General features: G+C 34.3%; 1 protein-coding gene across 3 annotated transcripts in view; it reads left to right on the top strand.

The window, feature by feature from the left end:
* LOC106170296 (receptor-type tyrosine-protein phosphatase N2) overlaps window positions 1-15,250 on the top strand; it is a 119,332-nt gene that overhangs the window by 62,518 nt on the left and 41,564 nt on the right. For all 3 annotated transcript variants that reach the window (XM_087013358.1, XM_087013356.1, XM_087013357.1), the window contains exon 11: window positions 11,512-11,585. In XM_087013358.1, the coding sequence (XP_086869484.1) occupies window positions 11,512-11,585 (74 nt within the window). The remainder of the gene's footprint in view (window positions 1-11,511; window positions 11,586-15,250) is intronic.

Here is a 15,250-nt window from a genome sequence, read left to right as displayed (position 1 = left end):
ATAAAACATAAGGCTTGGCAAAGCAGACAACTTGTGGTCAAAAATGACATTATTTCATCAAATTTGAACATCTGGAACTTCAGAGCACCTCCCATTTCAAGAATTTTGACCAAAATGACCTTTTCTTTATTTTAATTAATTTTTTCTGTACGAAATTTATGGCACATTATGGTAACTCCAAAATTATAACATTTAGTCCCTTATATCTCCAAAACTGGCAGAGATAGGTCCATAGTTACTATTGAAGTTGATTAGGAAGTCATATACTGGCAATCTAAATGTGACCTTAAAATTGACCTTTGACCTACTTTTCACCATGAACTGAACTTTGCAAATTTTGCTTCCCCTTTATCTCCAAAACTGGCAGAGATAGGTCCATATTTACTATTGAAGTTGAATAGGAAGTCATATACTGGCAATCTAAATGTGACCTCAAAATTGACCTTTGACCTACTTTTCACCATGAACTGAACTTTGCAAATTTTGGTTCCCTTTTATCTCCAAAACTGGCAGAGATAGGTCCATAGTTACTATTGAACTTGCATAGGAAGTCATATACTGGCAATCTAAATGTGACCTTGAAATTGACCTTTGACCTACTTTTCACCATGAACTGAACTTTGCAAATTTTGGTTCCCTTTTATTTCCAAAACTGGCAGAGATAGGTCCATAGTTACTATTGAAGTTGAATAGGAAGTCATATACTGGCAATCTAAATGTGACCTTGAAATTGACCTTTGACCTACTTTTCACCATGAAGTGAACTTTGCAAATTTTGGTTCCCTTTTATCTCCAAAACTGGCAGAGATAGGTCCATAGTTACTATTGAAGTTGAATAGGAAGTCATATACTGGCAATCTTAATGTGACCTTAAAATTGACCTTTGACCTACTTTTCACCATGAACTGAACTTTGCAAATTTTGCTTCCCTTTTATCTCCAAAACTGGCAGAGATAGGTCCATAGTTACTATTGAAGTTGAATAGGAAGTCATATACTGGCAATCTAAATGTGACCCTGAAATTGACCTTTGACCTACTTTTCACCATGAACTGAACTTTGCAAATTTTGCTTCCCTTTTATCAACAAAACTGGCAGAGATAGGTCCATAGTTGCTATTGAACATGAATAGGAAGTCATATACTGGCAATCTAAATGTGACCTTGAAATTGACCTTTGACCTACTTTTCACCATGAAGTGAACTTTGCAAATTTTGGTTCCCTTTTATCTCCAAAACTGGCAGAGATAGGTCCATAGTTACTATTGAACTTGAATAGGAAGTCATATATTGGCAATCTAAATGTGACCTTGAAATTGACCTTTGACCTACTTTTCACCATGAACTGAACTTTGCAAATTTTGCTTCCCTTTTATCTCCAAAGTTATGCTGTATCAAAAAGTACATATTGGTGGTGAAAGCAAAATGTGCAGTACGGTAATGGATAATAAATTTTGAACTCCGGAAAAATAAAACATAAGGCTTGGCAAAGCAGACAACTTGTGGTCAAAAATGACATTATTTCATCAAATTTGAACATCTGGAACTTCAGAGCACCCCCATTTCAAGAATTTTGACCAAAATGACCTTTTCTTTATTTTAATTAATTTCTTCTGTAGGAAATTTATGGCACATTATGGTAACTCCAAAATTATAACATTTAGTCCCTTATATCTCCAAAACTGGCAGAGATAGGTCCATAGTTACTATTGAAGTTGAATAGGAAGTCATATACTGGCAATCTTACTGTGACCTTAAAATTGACCTTTGACCTACTTTTCACCATGAACTGAACTTTGCAAATTTTGCTTCCCTTTTATCTCCAAAACTGGCAGAGATAGGTCCATAGTTACTATTGCACTTGAATAGGAAGTCATATATTGGCAATCTAAATGTGACCTTGAAATTGACCTTTGACCTACTTTTCACCATGAAGTGAACTTTGCAAATTTTGGTTCCCTTTTATCTCCAAATCTGGCAGAGATAGATCCATAGTTACTATTGAAGTTGAATAAGAATTCATATACTGGCAATTTACTGTGACCTTGAAATTGACCTTTGACCTACCTTACGATAAACTTAACTTTGATTGTACCATTTTTAGTCATATATGTTTTTTGCATATTTTGAAAATTCTTGTTGATTGCATTTTTACAGCTTGTCAAGCACAAGACTGGTGGCTATGTCCCTTATTTTGTGTATGTGGGGGTTTATACGAATGCGCTTGCTCCAGCTGGTGGTACAATATTCGGAGGCGGTATCGCCTCTCTGATCCTCTAGTTGCTTTAGCTACCACGCCTCGTCAAGTCTTAGGTTGCCCGTTAAGGTAACTGGAGTTGCACCATGCATGCATCTTAAAGTCAGCTATTCACCACTGTCTGATACTTGACACTTTCATTTTATATCAAACTTAAGGAATATACTTAGTATGAAGGGAAAAGTAGTCTGAAAAGTGTTTTTTATTGTTTTTGGGGGGTTGGGAGTGGTGGGTGGGCTGGTCAATGGACTCGGAGGTAAGGAAAAGGGCACATATCCTTAACCGCCCACTCTTGATCTTCTTTGGAATGGCCTCTTTCCAGTAGGAAGAATTTACAATTTGTCTGCATGCTCTATTCAGTCGTATGTCTTTGTATGGTTGCCTGAGCAGCATAAATGGCACAAGTCGTTAACATTGATTATCCTGTGTTGTAATAAGTGGAGGTCTTGCATCATTTGTTATAATTATGTTGTGTTGTTCGGTTTGTAATAAGCATTTGCTGAAATGTTAGTCGTAATAAAAATGCTGGAAGTAAGTTTTTTCTTAAGGTATCCACATTTTTTCACCTGAAGCAGGTTTGAAAACATTTCTGAAATGATAGGAATAAAGTGTTCTGCCAAGGAACAAAAATGATTTAATTTGCTGCAAATTTGCTGCAAACTAAACAGTTTGCAAGAGAGTGTTTGCAGGTTTTTGCAAGATTTGCAAGAGCATTTCAAATTTGCAGCAAGTTTGCAAGAAGCCTTCAAAGCCTTTCAAATTTAAATCAGTATGTCAATTGCATGGTAAATTCCTTCTTGCAAATTTGTAGCAAATTTGTGACAACAGCTTGCAAGTAGCTTAAATTTTTGCTTAGAGTTTTCTTCTCCCTTGGTGCTCAAATCAGATATACATGGTTTGTGCATGTGCAAATTAGCCCATAAGTATTTAGAGTAATAATGGACGTAATTATGATTTTTAACAGCAATGAGCTGAGGAGCAGTGATTGTGTACCCTGATACATTATTGACATATATAACATATAGGTATGTGAATACTCTAAGTACCAGTCCTCCACTGATGTACTATTTCCCCTGTGGCAAATGCAGGCGATTATAACCAAGGTTTTTAAGCGTTTGTGTTTGTTATATATCGTGACTTTAATAATAGAATATTTCTTAAAGACAAAGGAAATTGAGGAACAGTTTAATGAATATGGGAAAGCTTGTTTGAAATGGTTCCTTTTTTTTTTGCGCATTTACACTGGATATACCATAAGCCTGGCAAAAAAATTTGAGCAATTTCAGGCCACTCCCCCCACCCTCCAAAAATAAAAAGAGATAAATAAGGAAAATAATAATAAGACAAATGAATAATAAAGGGATAATAATAATAATAATTTTGGTTTTTTGCCTTACTCTTTGGTAATGATCTCTCTCTCTCTCTCTCTCTCTCTCTCTCTCTCTCTCTCTCTCTCTCTCTCTCTCTCTCTCTCTCTCTCTCTCTCTCTCTCTCTCTCTCAGTCAAACGATCAAGTGCTCAATATTGTCCTCCAAAGATGGCAGGCACAGTGGACCCTTGGGTACTTGACATTTTATAAAGATTACGGATCCCAGTAAATGGAGTTTGTTAATAGGGTAAAAAATCAATAAGTACCCAACAGCTTTCAGAGGCCTTGAGATCTGGAATTTGACTTTGTGTTATTCATTGTTTCCAAAATATGATAGCATTTTACCATTGGTGTGAAAATTGCTGTCACATTTAATGAATGTTTAGATTTTTCCCATTGCTTCCTTCACTTTAAAGTACTATTATATCAGTCATAATTTGTCTTAGAAAAGTAATATTTAATATGATAAATCAGATGTCTCGTGAAGATGTTTGATATCTGATATTTTGTTGGAGTTTCTACATCGGTCTTTGTCGTAGAAATATTAGCTATGATTATTGGTTTTATAATCATCCACCAGGATTGATGAGTATCAAATGTTCTTCCTAGGGAGCACAGTAACTTCTCATATATTTCAAACACCATACATATTCCAAAAATGATTTTTCAGAAGATTTATCACTATTATTTACTTCCAAAAATAAACTTGCTGTCATTAACATGACTGGCTTATCAGAGTTCTTTAATTATCATGTTTTTATTATTATGGGCATTTTTAGCAACATTATTTAGAAAATTAATAACATTAAATCAATTTTGTTCAAGTTTGGTGAATAATTACCATAGCTGTTCATCATACCTAATTGTGATCAGCTGAATCTTACATTCCCCACGGACAAAGTCATATGAAATTCTTGGATTTCTGATCAAAATAGCCTTTCGTTTGCAACCTTGCATCTGGTTCATAAAAGAAACCCAGCACTGGTATGAAAGGATATGTAATTAAAAATAGCTTTGTAGATTGTTCTTTAATTTGTTGTGGATTTTTTTTCAGTGGCAATGAGCCTCTCCTCTTTTACATAATTACATGTAGCCATTACCGAATGGAAACAAATGGATTTCCTTGACAGTTTGTCATACTTCCTTGATACCAGTAGTAATTACTAGCTTTATTTTTCATTTTGACACAAGATATTGCAGTTTGAAAAAAAAAATTCCTTGTAAAACATTTAATTAAAAAGGGGTGGCCAAACCAATATTACTGCAGTTTTGATATTACTGCAGTTTTTTCTATCTCCATTATGCCAATATATTTTGACTATCTGGACTTGTAGAGAGACAGGTGTCTTTGTTAAACCAAACCCTTCACATGGTTGCCACGGCATATGGAATTCACTCATTAAGATCCGTAGCTCTGCCCAGGGAGAGATATTGCATTTTGTCATTGTCTCCGGCATATGTTATACTGGAGTGCTGATAGGGTTTGAAAGGCCCAAAACAGCTGTCTTTATCAACCTAATTTGATTGCACTGCGTGTCAATTAACAGGATACCAATAGGTGTCACCTGGCCTTTCCTCCTACACAGTTGTTAACGCCTACACTTAAAGCATTAGCGCTCTTTAAGGTGATCTTAACAAGCAAAATCCAGGTGTTCCTTCGTCACATGTGCTATCTGTTATGTTGAATATGAAGTTGAAGATGCTAATTAAATGGTATTAGGTTTTCTTGTAATCGCTGTTTGCCCTTTGTTAATTTTTATGCAGTGGTGATGCTTATAAGATTTTTTTTCTTTTTTGTTATTTAGTTTTTGCGAATTCCATTCAGAAAGCTAAAAGTCAAGCAAAAAAGGGAAAATATGTACACAATTTTCTTTCTCTCAAGTTCAGAACAATTTTAAACTTTTCATTAAACTAAACAAATTATTTAGAATAAAACATATTCTTTGTATTGTGTAAGCTTTTATTTAGTGACTTCATTCGTCTATTTGTTTAGATGTAAATCATCTATACAGTTAGAAAAGCTGCATGCAAACCATTATTTTTCCCTTCAAAGTTTTGGGCGTTTGCACGATCTTATTAGCAGATCATTAGTGATAGATTATAATGGATTACCTTGTGAAGCAATTTAATTGTAGAACCAGGTGCCTATATTGGCAGTACATGTGTATTAATTCATGCCTGTAAAGGTTGTCATAAATCTTGTCATGCATTGATGTATTGTTTGCCCTAAAGTGAGGTTCTGTTTAAATGAAAAAGTAGTTATATGTCCCAGTAAGTCTGTAATTTTCATTTCCTTTTTTTCTGCACTGGCAGAATGGTAATTTCTAGAGGTATTTTTTATGTAATTTCAGATCGAGTTGCATCCTGCAGTTATGTATTATATGTCTGTGGTTCATTTTATTGTCACCAAATCTAAAATTGCTCTACTTTTTAATTGAGTAGATAGATATTTTGAAATAATTTTTTATGCCTTGAGAAGCTTTCAATGGTCATCAATTGACACAGGTGAAAAGAAATTGAATGGAAGGTGGCTTGTTATAACAATACAATTCAGTAACATTTTAAAAGCATATCTTTCATGCATGACATGCTAAGACATTTTAATAAAATGTTTTCTCAGATGTAAAACTAGATCCACGACAGCCAATCTGTTGGCAACCTTAGAAGAACACAATGGCATTTAGGTTGCTTCAAATTACCATTAGCATTTGCTGTTATTAAAAAAAGTCTTTCAAATTCCTTTAATCAACCGATGACGGATCCGTCCCTCGTCCAGGGGATTTCAGTACTACAATGTAATATGTCTCTGCTGGAAGGAAGCAGATCCTATTCCCCGTGATCATAACGAGGACCCTCATTTTTTTCTCAAAAGCCAGTGTATCATTTCTAGAAAGGAAATTGTCTTATCTTCTTGAGGGATTGTAGCTGTCTGGAATGATGGCACACTGAGCAGAAACTGTCAAGGTCTGACTGGTTGCCAAGGTGACCTTGATCTGATGATTGTTATCCTGGGTTAGAGTATTATACGATAGAATATTATGGGATAGAGCTTTAGAGAATTATTGAATATAGAGTTGTGTGGCTCAGAGATTATGGAATAGAGCATAATTATGGGGAAGATCGAGGCATTAGGGAAAGCCAAAATATTGTTAGGATGAAGAACTTATTCAATGTGGATATTGTTGTAAATTTCTCGCAAATTGGTGAAAACCATTGCATTGCTTGTGTTAATTTGAAAGGGACCCTTCGCTGCATGCAAATTTTAGGGAAATAACCAATTGCAGCACAACTCATTTAATCTAAGGTAAAATGCTTCCTTGCTGCAAATTTACTGCACATTTACAACACAATGTCTTCCAGCATGCGGTCTTCATCTTTTACCAAGGTGTCCGTCTGTAGCTTCTTTTTTAACATGCATGAAAGTCACTGATTTGATACAACTGAGAAAACATGCTGCTTCTGCCTACCATTACACGACTGTTCCATCAGGGCTGTATGAATAATTCATCAATGGCTCTGATTTAAATTTCCGTCTGTGCTGATTTATACGTTTTTTCATGCATACACATGGTCGTTTGGCCTTTCGGAACAGCTTAAAGGTGGACTGGTTTTAAGCTGGATATTGAGAGACCTAAATGCTTAGGAGCGTTCGTTTTAATTGTAGGTCACAGTCCATTTTTGATCAGTGGAAGTGACGTTAGACTATTTCGGGTCTGATTTAAAGCAGACCATTTTGGGAAGATTGTGTCAGAGAGATCACATCGTAATTGGTCTAATTTTAAATGTGCTTTACATTATCAGGCATTAATTATTTGTTTTCATACATCAATTTATTTATTTATTTATTTATTTATTTATTTATTTATTTATTTATTTATTTATTTATTGTCAAGTTCTCCTTTGTTTTCAGTTGCTATGATTCTGTGAAATAAATCAACAATTAATTTACCTTTTAAAATCCATCCTGACAACCCATGTCAACTAATACAATTATCCATATGTTCCTAATATTACCTTGTTGTACTCTTGGGTATCATACTTGGACTATAAAGAAAAGAACCAAATTAGTCAAAACTTTATTCTTGGCAGGATTAATGGATTCAAACAGATTCAAGTACACTCAAGTTCACTGCTGTGTGAATATAGTCTTGAATTAGCAAATCAGCTTAGCATGCTTCATGAAATATACATTACCAGAAATCTAAATGTTTTAGCCTGGAACAAAAGTCAGCTAATTCAGGAAGAAGTCAGTCATACATAGAACAAAGGAACAGCAGGAAACTGCAATATTGAAAAAAAAATTCAATGCCTTTTCATATGATTGCGGTAATAGAATCGCTTGGTTCATAATTACAGGGACTGAGAGACCTTATTAGGATTTATTGACTGTTTTACGGGTGTCATTGGTGGTATGAGATAAATGACAAAGATGATAGCTATATCTCCTTGCCCGGTATTTAGGTGGCATTTTTTTTTTTTCGGAGACGGATACATGTCAGCTTATATGATATTTTAATTCTTTTATTGTAGTGCATGGTATATTTAGCGAACTTTTCAAAATGTGGAAGATAGGCTTGTTATAATGTATAAGATATTTTCTCTTATATACACAGTATAATTGATTGACATGCGGAATATGTGCAAGATTTTCATGAATTTTTTTCCCTATGATTTTTGATGCCAATATGTTGAGTGGTTGATATATCTTGATCACAGTCTCTGGTCTGTTTATTTATATTACACCTGTTATTGTATCCAACATAATTTCCTGGGCAGATGGTTAAGTTTAAGCATTATAATCTGTGAGAAGAAGCTGAACAAGGTGAGCGTGCATTTATGATGAAAATTAATGTCTTTCTATTGTTTGTACCAGTTTTACACTAATCACTCGAGATTGTGTAATCTGTGCAGATAATCCCAGGTCATTAGATCTTGCCGTATATATAGCTCATGGCATATGCTTCCACTACAACTCATTCATGACATGAGGGTTTTGTCATATTAATTCGGAGATATCAAGACAGATTGCATTGAATATGAGAGCTAGTATCATGTCATATCAGTCTGCTCTTTGTCAGCTGAGCTACTATCGTGTTTCTGTGAAATGTGCCTTGCGATGCTTTGTGTATTGAAGATGCACATCTGGGTGGAAGATGTCCGCATGTGGATGGATAATGCCCATGCAAAGATAGATTTCTACATAATATTGAGGAAATTGGACATCTTGAGTTTTGACAGGTACGATGGACTTACACTCCTTCTATTTTTACTAATATTTTAGATACATTTTGAACTGAAAACACCCTGTTGGATATCATTTGACAGCCTGTCTCTTTTGTAAGTGACTTATTTGTGCTGTTCCATTTAAAACACATTTTCCACTGAATATATTATATTGGAAAGCATGTAGAAACCAAGACATTGAGGCCATTCAAAACACGTTGATCCACAGAGTAACAGATCTGCTGACTAAATATGGTCGACTTATTCAAAGGCAGTGCCAACTAATTCCGTGATGGTGTCTCCAACTCCACACGTGCCCTCGCTGCAGGAGCCTTGCAGTTAAACCTTGGATCTAAGATTTAATCTGTAAAATGGCGTGTATGGAGGTGGGGAGACCATCAGAGGATTAAGCGGCACTGCTTTGAAGTTCGGTCGGCCATATTTAGTTGGTGGACCAGTTAGTTCTTGGATCATCTGTTCTGAATGGCCTCATTGACAGCCAAGGCACTTGAGGACTTGGGCACTTGGTTAAAAGCAACACCAGGGATTTTCCTTTGCCACAGTGTAGTCAACAAGGCTATGAGGTGAATGTCCAGTTGATTTAAAGTGAATTTTGTTTGAGAGATTGTGTTTTTTTTTGTTTTTTTTTTTTTGTTTATCGTGACGGCTTTTTTTGTTATATCTATGCTGTGATTGGAGTCAGATTGCTGCTGCTGCTACAGTAATTGGATATCGGATCAGTTAAGACTTTGTTATTGAAAGCACTATAGTTTTTGTGGTCATGCATGCGTGTTTGTCATAACAGGCTGTTATTATTATTATTATTATTAATTTTTTTGGTGGGTGGGGGTATTACTAGCATAGAAGAGCCTCAGGATAATTCTATTTTTTATTATAAATGACTTCATTTGTTTGATCAATACATGTTACATTTTGTGATGAGTTGGTCATTATTTTCTTTTTAGACATATATTATAAGATAAACATATTTGAATATATAAAAACTGTTTGCTTGGTCAATTTCATCTTAAAACGGGTTTTTAAGGGCTAAGAAAGGAAATGATCATTAGGGATTTCTACAACATGTACTCACAGATTGTGTAAAATTTGGCAATTGATGTTGATTTTCTTTGATTAAAGATTGTATTTTAAATCTCTCTCTTTCTCTCTCTCTCTCTCTCTCTCTCTCTCTCTCTCTCTCTCATTGTTTTAGCAGCAGACCACTCTACTCATTTGGTCATTGATTTTGTGTAGGCTGAACATGAAGACAAATCAGTGCATTTAAACAACCACTTATTAAGTAGATTCACGTACACTCATTATTCCATATTGCACCTGGAGATGTTTGCTTAGAGGGATTTTAGCCTTTGATGAAGTCCACTGATGAGTTGAGAGCATATAGTTTTTATCAATTTGCAAGGAAAATATATTTTCACGGAGAACAGCTGGTTAATTATATAAGTTGTTTTAACGTGCGATTCATGTTTATCCCCAGATGTGTCAATCAGAGTTGTATTTTACGTTTGATGAATTTCCCAGTAAATGAACAATTGATGCTGTTGGGTTTGGTAAATCATGTTAGATATTATGCTCATGCATTGAGGGCCGTATTTTGTGTAAAACCGAAAAGAAAAAAATGCATACAGTGCTTGTTAGACCTTTGTATAGCAATAGGAATTCCTGGAAATTTCACCATGGAATGTCCTATCCAAAACTGTTGAGATAATTAGGATGTACATCCAGTTCTAGAGTAGAAAATGTCTTTTTTTACCATGACATATCTACATTATGAAAGTAACTCAAAAATTTTGAAAACATAACTTCAAGACTTGTTTATAGATTGTAATTTTTTGAACAGTTTGGAATATGGTACACCTTGATGTAGAAAGTAAAATAAAGTGATGAAATTTCAGTGAGAAAATTTATTTGCTACCTAAAGATCTAATGTGCTTTGTATGTCTCAAAGGTACAATGCTTATTATTTTTCTGAAATTTTCCTTTAAAATATATTCTATTCAAATACATAGCACTAAATAAATAATGTTTATGTTACTAATGAAAGCATTAACTTATTTACACAATACGAGTATAATCATGACTGTGCAGCATAAATAAGTAAACTTTCTTTCATTAATAATATTTATCCTATATAGATGTGTTTGCATAATACATGTACTCAACACAAGGCATGCTTGTTTAATGTTCAATAATAATTTATAAATGATTTGCAAATTCTAGAGGCATTTTTACTGATAATAATTTGGATTTTACAGAGGACAGATAAGATCTTTCATTTCATGATGAACATAACAAAAAAAATCCTTACAACTGCTTTGTAAGTGTGGTATGTGTATTATACAATAAGCAGTTCTTTGGCACAAGCTGTGAAAATTTTATTTGTTGTTAGTTTGTGTCAGTCATGGCTGATCACAGTTACTAGTCTGAGAAAGATCAGAGACAACCAAAAATTTACTCAAAAGTTTCAATACATGTACCTTTAGAGACTTTCTCGCTGTATAATTATTCTGCTTTTCAAAAAGCTCAATATTTTTCATAGAAAGATCGTCTGGCACCATTTGGTGGAAAAATACCCGACCATCTTTCTTTCATGTATTTTTGATGGTTCACAACAAGATTTATGGTTTCAATATTTGTGTTTTACAGCTAACACCAGGGACAAACTGGGGGATGTTGTGCCAGGAGTTCTCATCACCAATGCTTTTATTGGTAAAAATGAGGTACGTGTTCTTCATATTCACATACAAGTATTAGGAATTTTTTTTACATTAACAATTTTGTACTTATTTATAGCTTTTGGTAACTCATATGTACAAAAATAGCACAAGTGTAATTGATTACTTCTTACATGTACTTGTCATAATGTCAGTTTTTTTTTTTTTTCTGATGGCGAAGATGCTCAAGCTGGTCATATTTAGTACAATTAAAATAGTTATAATTAGGTATGTGTGTGTAAATAATCTGGCTTTTCACCTTTTGAACAATATTTTATGATAAATAATTTTATAATATTTTATTAATTTGATTCCAGGAGATTCTCTATAAAAATCTCTTTAAAACTTCAGTGAAGAAAGTGGGGAGAAAGATCAATGTTGAATGCTTTTTTGATATGCTGATTTCTTTAAAAGGTGCTGCTTAAATGAATATCTTTGTCAAAATATTCATAAGATTTATTACAGAACAAACTTGTTTTGAATTGATTTCAGCAATTTTTGTTTCCGCATCTATGCAATGTCACTTTTGATGCATCACATTATAAAAAGTGTGAATTTTGATTTGCAAAGAAGACAAACCACTCCAACAATCGGTTGCAATTGAATCTTTGTGTGGCTGACAGATTCGTTGTAACCAATTAAGACCTCCTCCATATTTCAGCTAACAAAAAAGAAACTTGAAGATAAAATTTCAGAGGTCTGCCCCAAATGAAGTTTATCATATGACAGTAATTTCATCTTTTGTGTTTTTGTGATATTTAATGCTGCAAAAAAAAAAAAAAAAAAGATATTTTAAGTTCCTCAAAAGCTAGTGCATAAAAGTTTGCATGTTGGAACATTGTTGGTTTTTCTTATACTACAGGAAAGGGGTGGTGGAAAAAAGTAACAACTCCATCACAAAAGCATTATCGATCGACGGAGTTTAGTTCTCACTTCCCATCATTAGAGACTGCCCCAAAACCTGGCAAGCAAATGGAAAGGAATTGATGTTATTGTCTATAAGATTTATAATGCCAAGCATAGGAAACGAGTGTCTCATTATTACCTGCCTCCACGTGCAGACGCGGGGTTTGAGATTAAATAAATCCTCTGAGACTGCCAAGATTTTATGATGTGGTGTACCGCTTCGTTGGAAAAAAGTTGTTATTGAAATATATCTTTTCATGTTTAGCAAGGGAATATTTTTGTCATTATTGTTTGAAACCCTACATGATTGCCATGAAAATTTTTTTTTTCTTTTCTGCAAAGCATAGTGTTGTATCCTCACCAAGGGAAGCAAAGGTTTTGATTTGTCTTTTATGACACTTGGCAGGGGAATACAACGTGCATCATGAATGACATTTAACAGTGAACTTTTGACCTTTCATGTAAGAATGAAACACTCGAGTCAAGTTAATTAAAGAGGAAAAGTTGACACTCTGCCTTTGATTTTGTCTCCACCGTGGGGTTAATAAGACTGATTGTCTGCCATTGGGAATATCACCTGTCATTTAATATTGCATGCACCTCTTCATTGTGAAAGGCATATGGAAAATAGTCTCTCATGGCTGCCTTGAATTGAGAACCCATTTCAGTTGTAGATATGGGCTGGTAGATACAATCAACTAGCTAAAGGTTGTACATATATTCAAGCCGTCTCTCTCTTTCTTTGGAAAAATTTCTTGAGAAATTGTGTGGCTGTGCACATTTTTGAAGTGTTTTAAAGTTTAATGTTACAGTTACTATGTTAGAACTTATTATACCCATCATACAAAGAATGACAATGTTGTTGGTGCAGCAGGTTGCCAGTTTAAAATGTCTCAAAAGTGTGTGTGTGTGTGTGTGTTTGTATGCGCACGTGCCGCGCGTATGTCATTCATCACAGAAAGAAATAACAGAGAAGGAATATCTCTGAAAATTAATTTGAGAATTCAAGCCTGTATCATAAAAAGTACCAGTACACAAAAACTACGCCTGTTAATTATTTGCACATAGCGGTACTTGTACAGTACTATAGGGATGACCTACACGTACATCATTAATGTGGTAGTGAAGACTTTACATGTCCATTAAATTGTACAGTAGTTTAACTGACCTGCATCATTTGGTGTAGTAGACACAAGAGCTGGTTGTCATGCATGGCTTTTAAGTTTTCAGGATTATGCTCTGATTTCAGGATTTCAGGGATTTCAGTCTTTATTTTGATTGTTTGTAACATATGGTCTTACATATAATTCAATGAGAAATTGTAAGCTACGTCTTCAGGATATTCAGTTTTTTTGCAGCCCTCACTCATGCATTGTGATGCGCCTTGCCTTTTATTTCTGTGTCTCTAACCTGACTGCATGCTTGGCCCCCAACAATCAGAGGTAATGACTCGCCTTAAACCAATAAATGTCAAACATGCAATATTTCCTGACTGTGGGTTTTTTCCTCCGTATGAACATGATGGATCTGAGGCACCATAATACAGCGTTCATTTCTCAAGTGGAAAGATTTCAATTAGAAATGGAAATGGGAAATCTACGCTTGGTCGCATGCCTATGGTAACGTGGTGTACGGCATGGCATATTGCTGGCTTTGCTAACTTTGTACAACTTCCACTACCGACTTCAAAGAAACTGTCTGAAAAAGATTAATTATACAGGCATCAATATCCTTTCCCTCTTTTAGATTAATATATTTCAAGAAATGAAACCTTGCTTGTTACATGGAAAAGTGGTGAATACTAGTAGATTCCTTTTTTATTTATGAAAAGCACACAAATGTTGAAAAAAGGCTAATGCTGTAGATTAAAAATTATTTAGAAAGGATAATATCCATTTTGTAGGCAAATTCTGAGGCATTTGATCTAGTCAATATTATCTAGAGGTGACATTGGTAAAAATACAAATTGAATCAAATGTATGCAGATAATAAATATATATCACCAAAAGGTCATTAAACTCATACTATTTCAGGGTTCAGTGGAGTTACAGGATGCAGGCCAGATCTGATCCTATTATTCTTATCTTTCAGAGCCTTATATCAGTTGGAAAAATTGCATGCATTTTCATATTCCCAATGCGTGCTCATTATTGCTATGTTTTTGTTATGGGCATCAGTGTGAAATTTCCTCTCTTTTCATTGGTATCATTTTGGTTGACGGGCTTTTTAATTCGATTTTTCAACCCCACAAAGAGGTTGATGGTTTTGAGACCTTTGAGCAGGAAGAGAGGCATTTATTCCCTGGAATTTCTTGGGATTCTTGGCGGAAATTACTTTTTTATGTCTTTTTTTTACCTGTGCTCTTTGATGGAGATCGGATCGATTGCTTAATGAAGCTTTGACAGCAGACAGCCTTGCGCAGCAGCCATCTTGGAAATTCTATTCGATGTTGTGCATTTACAATCTTTATTTTGTTTAGATGTTAAGTTAACTAAATTTCATATTTATAACAAATGAAAAGAATTGAAGTTAAAATTTTTATGGAAAATGTGTCATATTACCTGACAGATTTCACCAGGTCCTTTATCTACACGTGAGATCTGTTTCATAGATATCAGATTGAATAGAAGCTTATTTTAGTGACCTAGATCTTACTAATAATAAAAATAATAATAATAATAATAATATAGTTTATTCAACCATTGTATATTTATAATTATAAAATGCACATAAAACAGAAATTGTTTTACCATTTCCTATTTTAA

Source organism: Lingula anatina, chromosome 5 (assembly GCF_051362555.1).
Source record: "Lingula anatina isolate TDL-2025a chromosome 5, LinAna3.0, whole genome shotgun sequence".
Classification (NCBI taxonomy): domain Eukaryota; kingdom Metazoa; phylum Brachiopoda; class Lingulata; order Lingulida; family Lingulidae; genus Lingula; species Lingula anatina.
The sequence above is the reverse complement of the archived record's forward strand: the minus strand, read 5'-3'. Positions and strand labels throughout refer to the sequence as shown.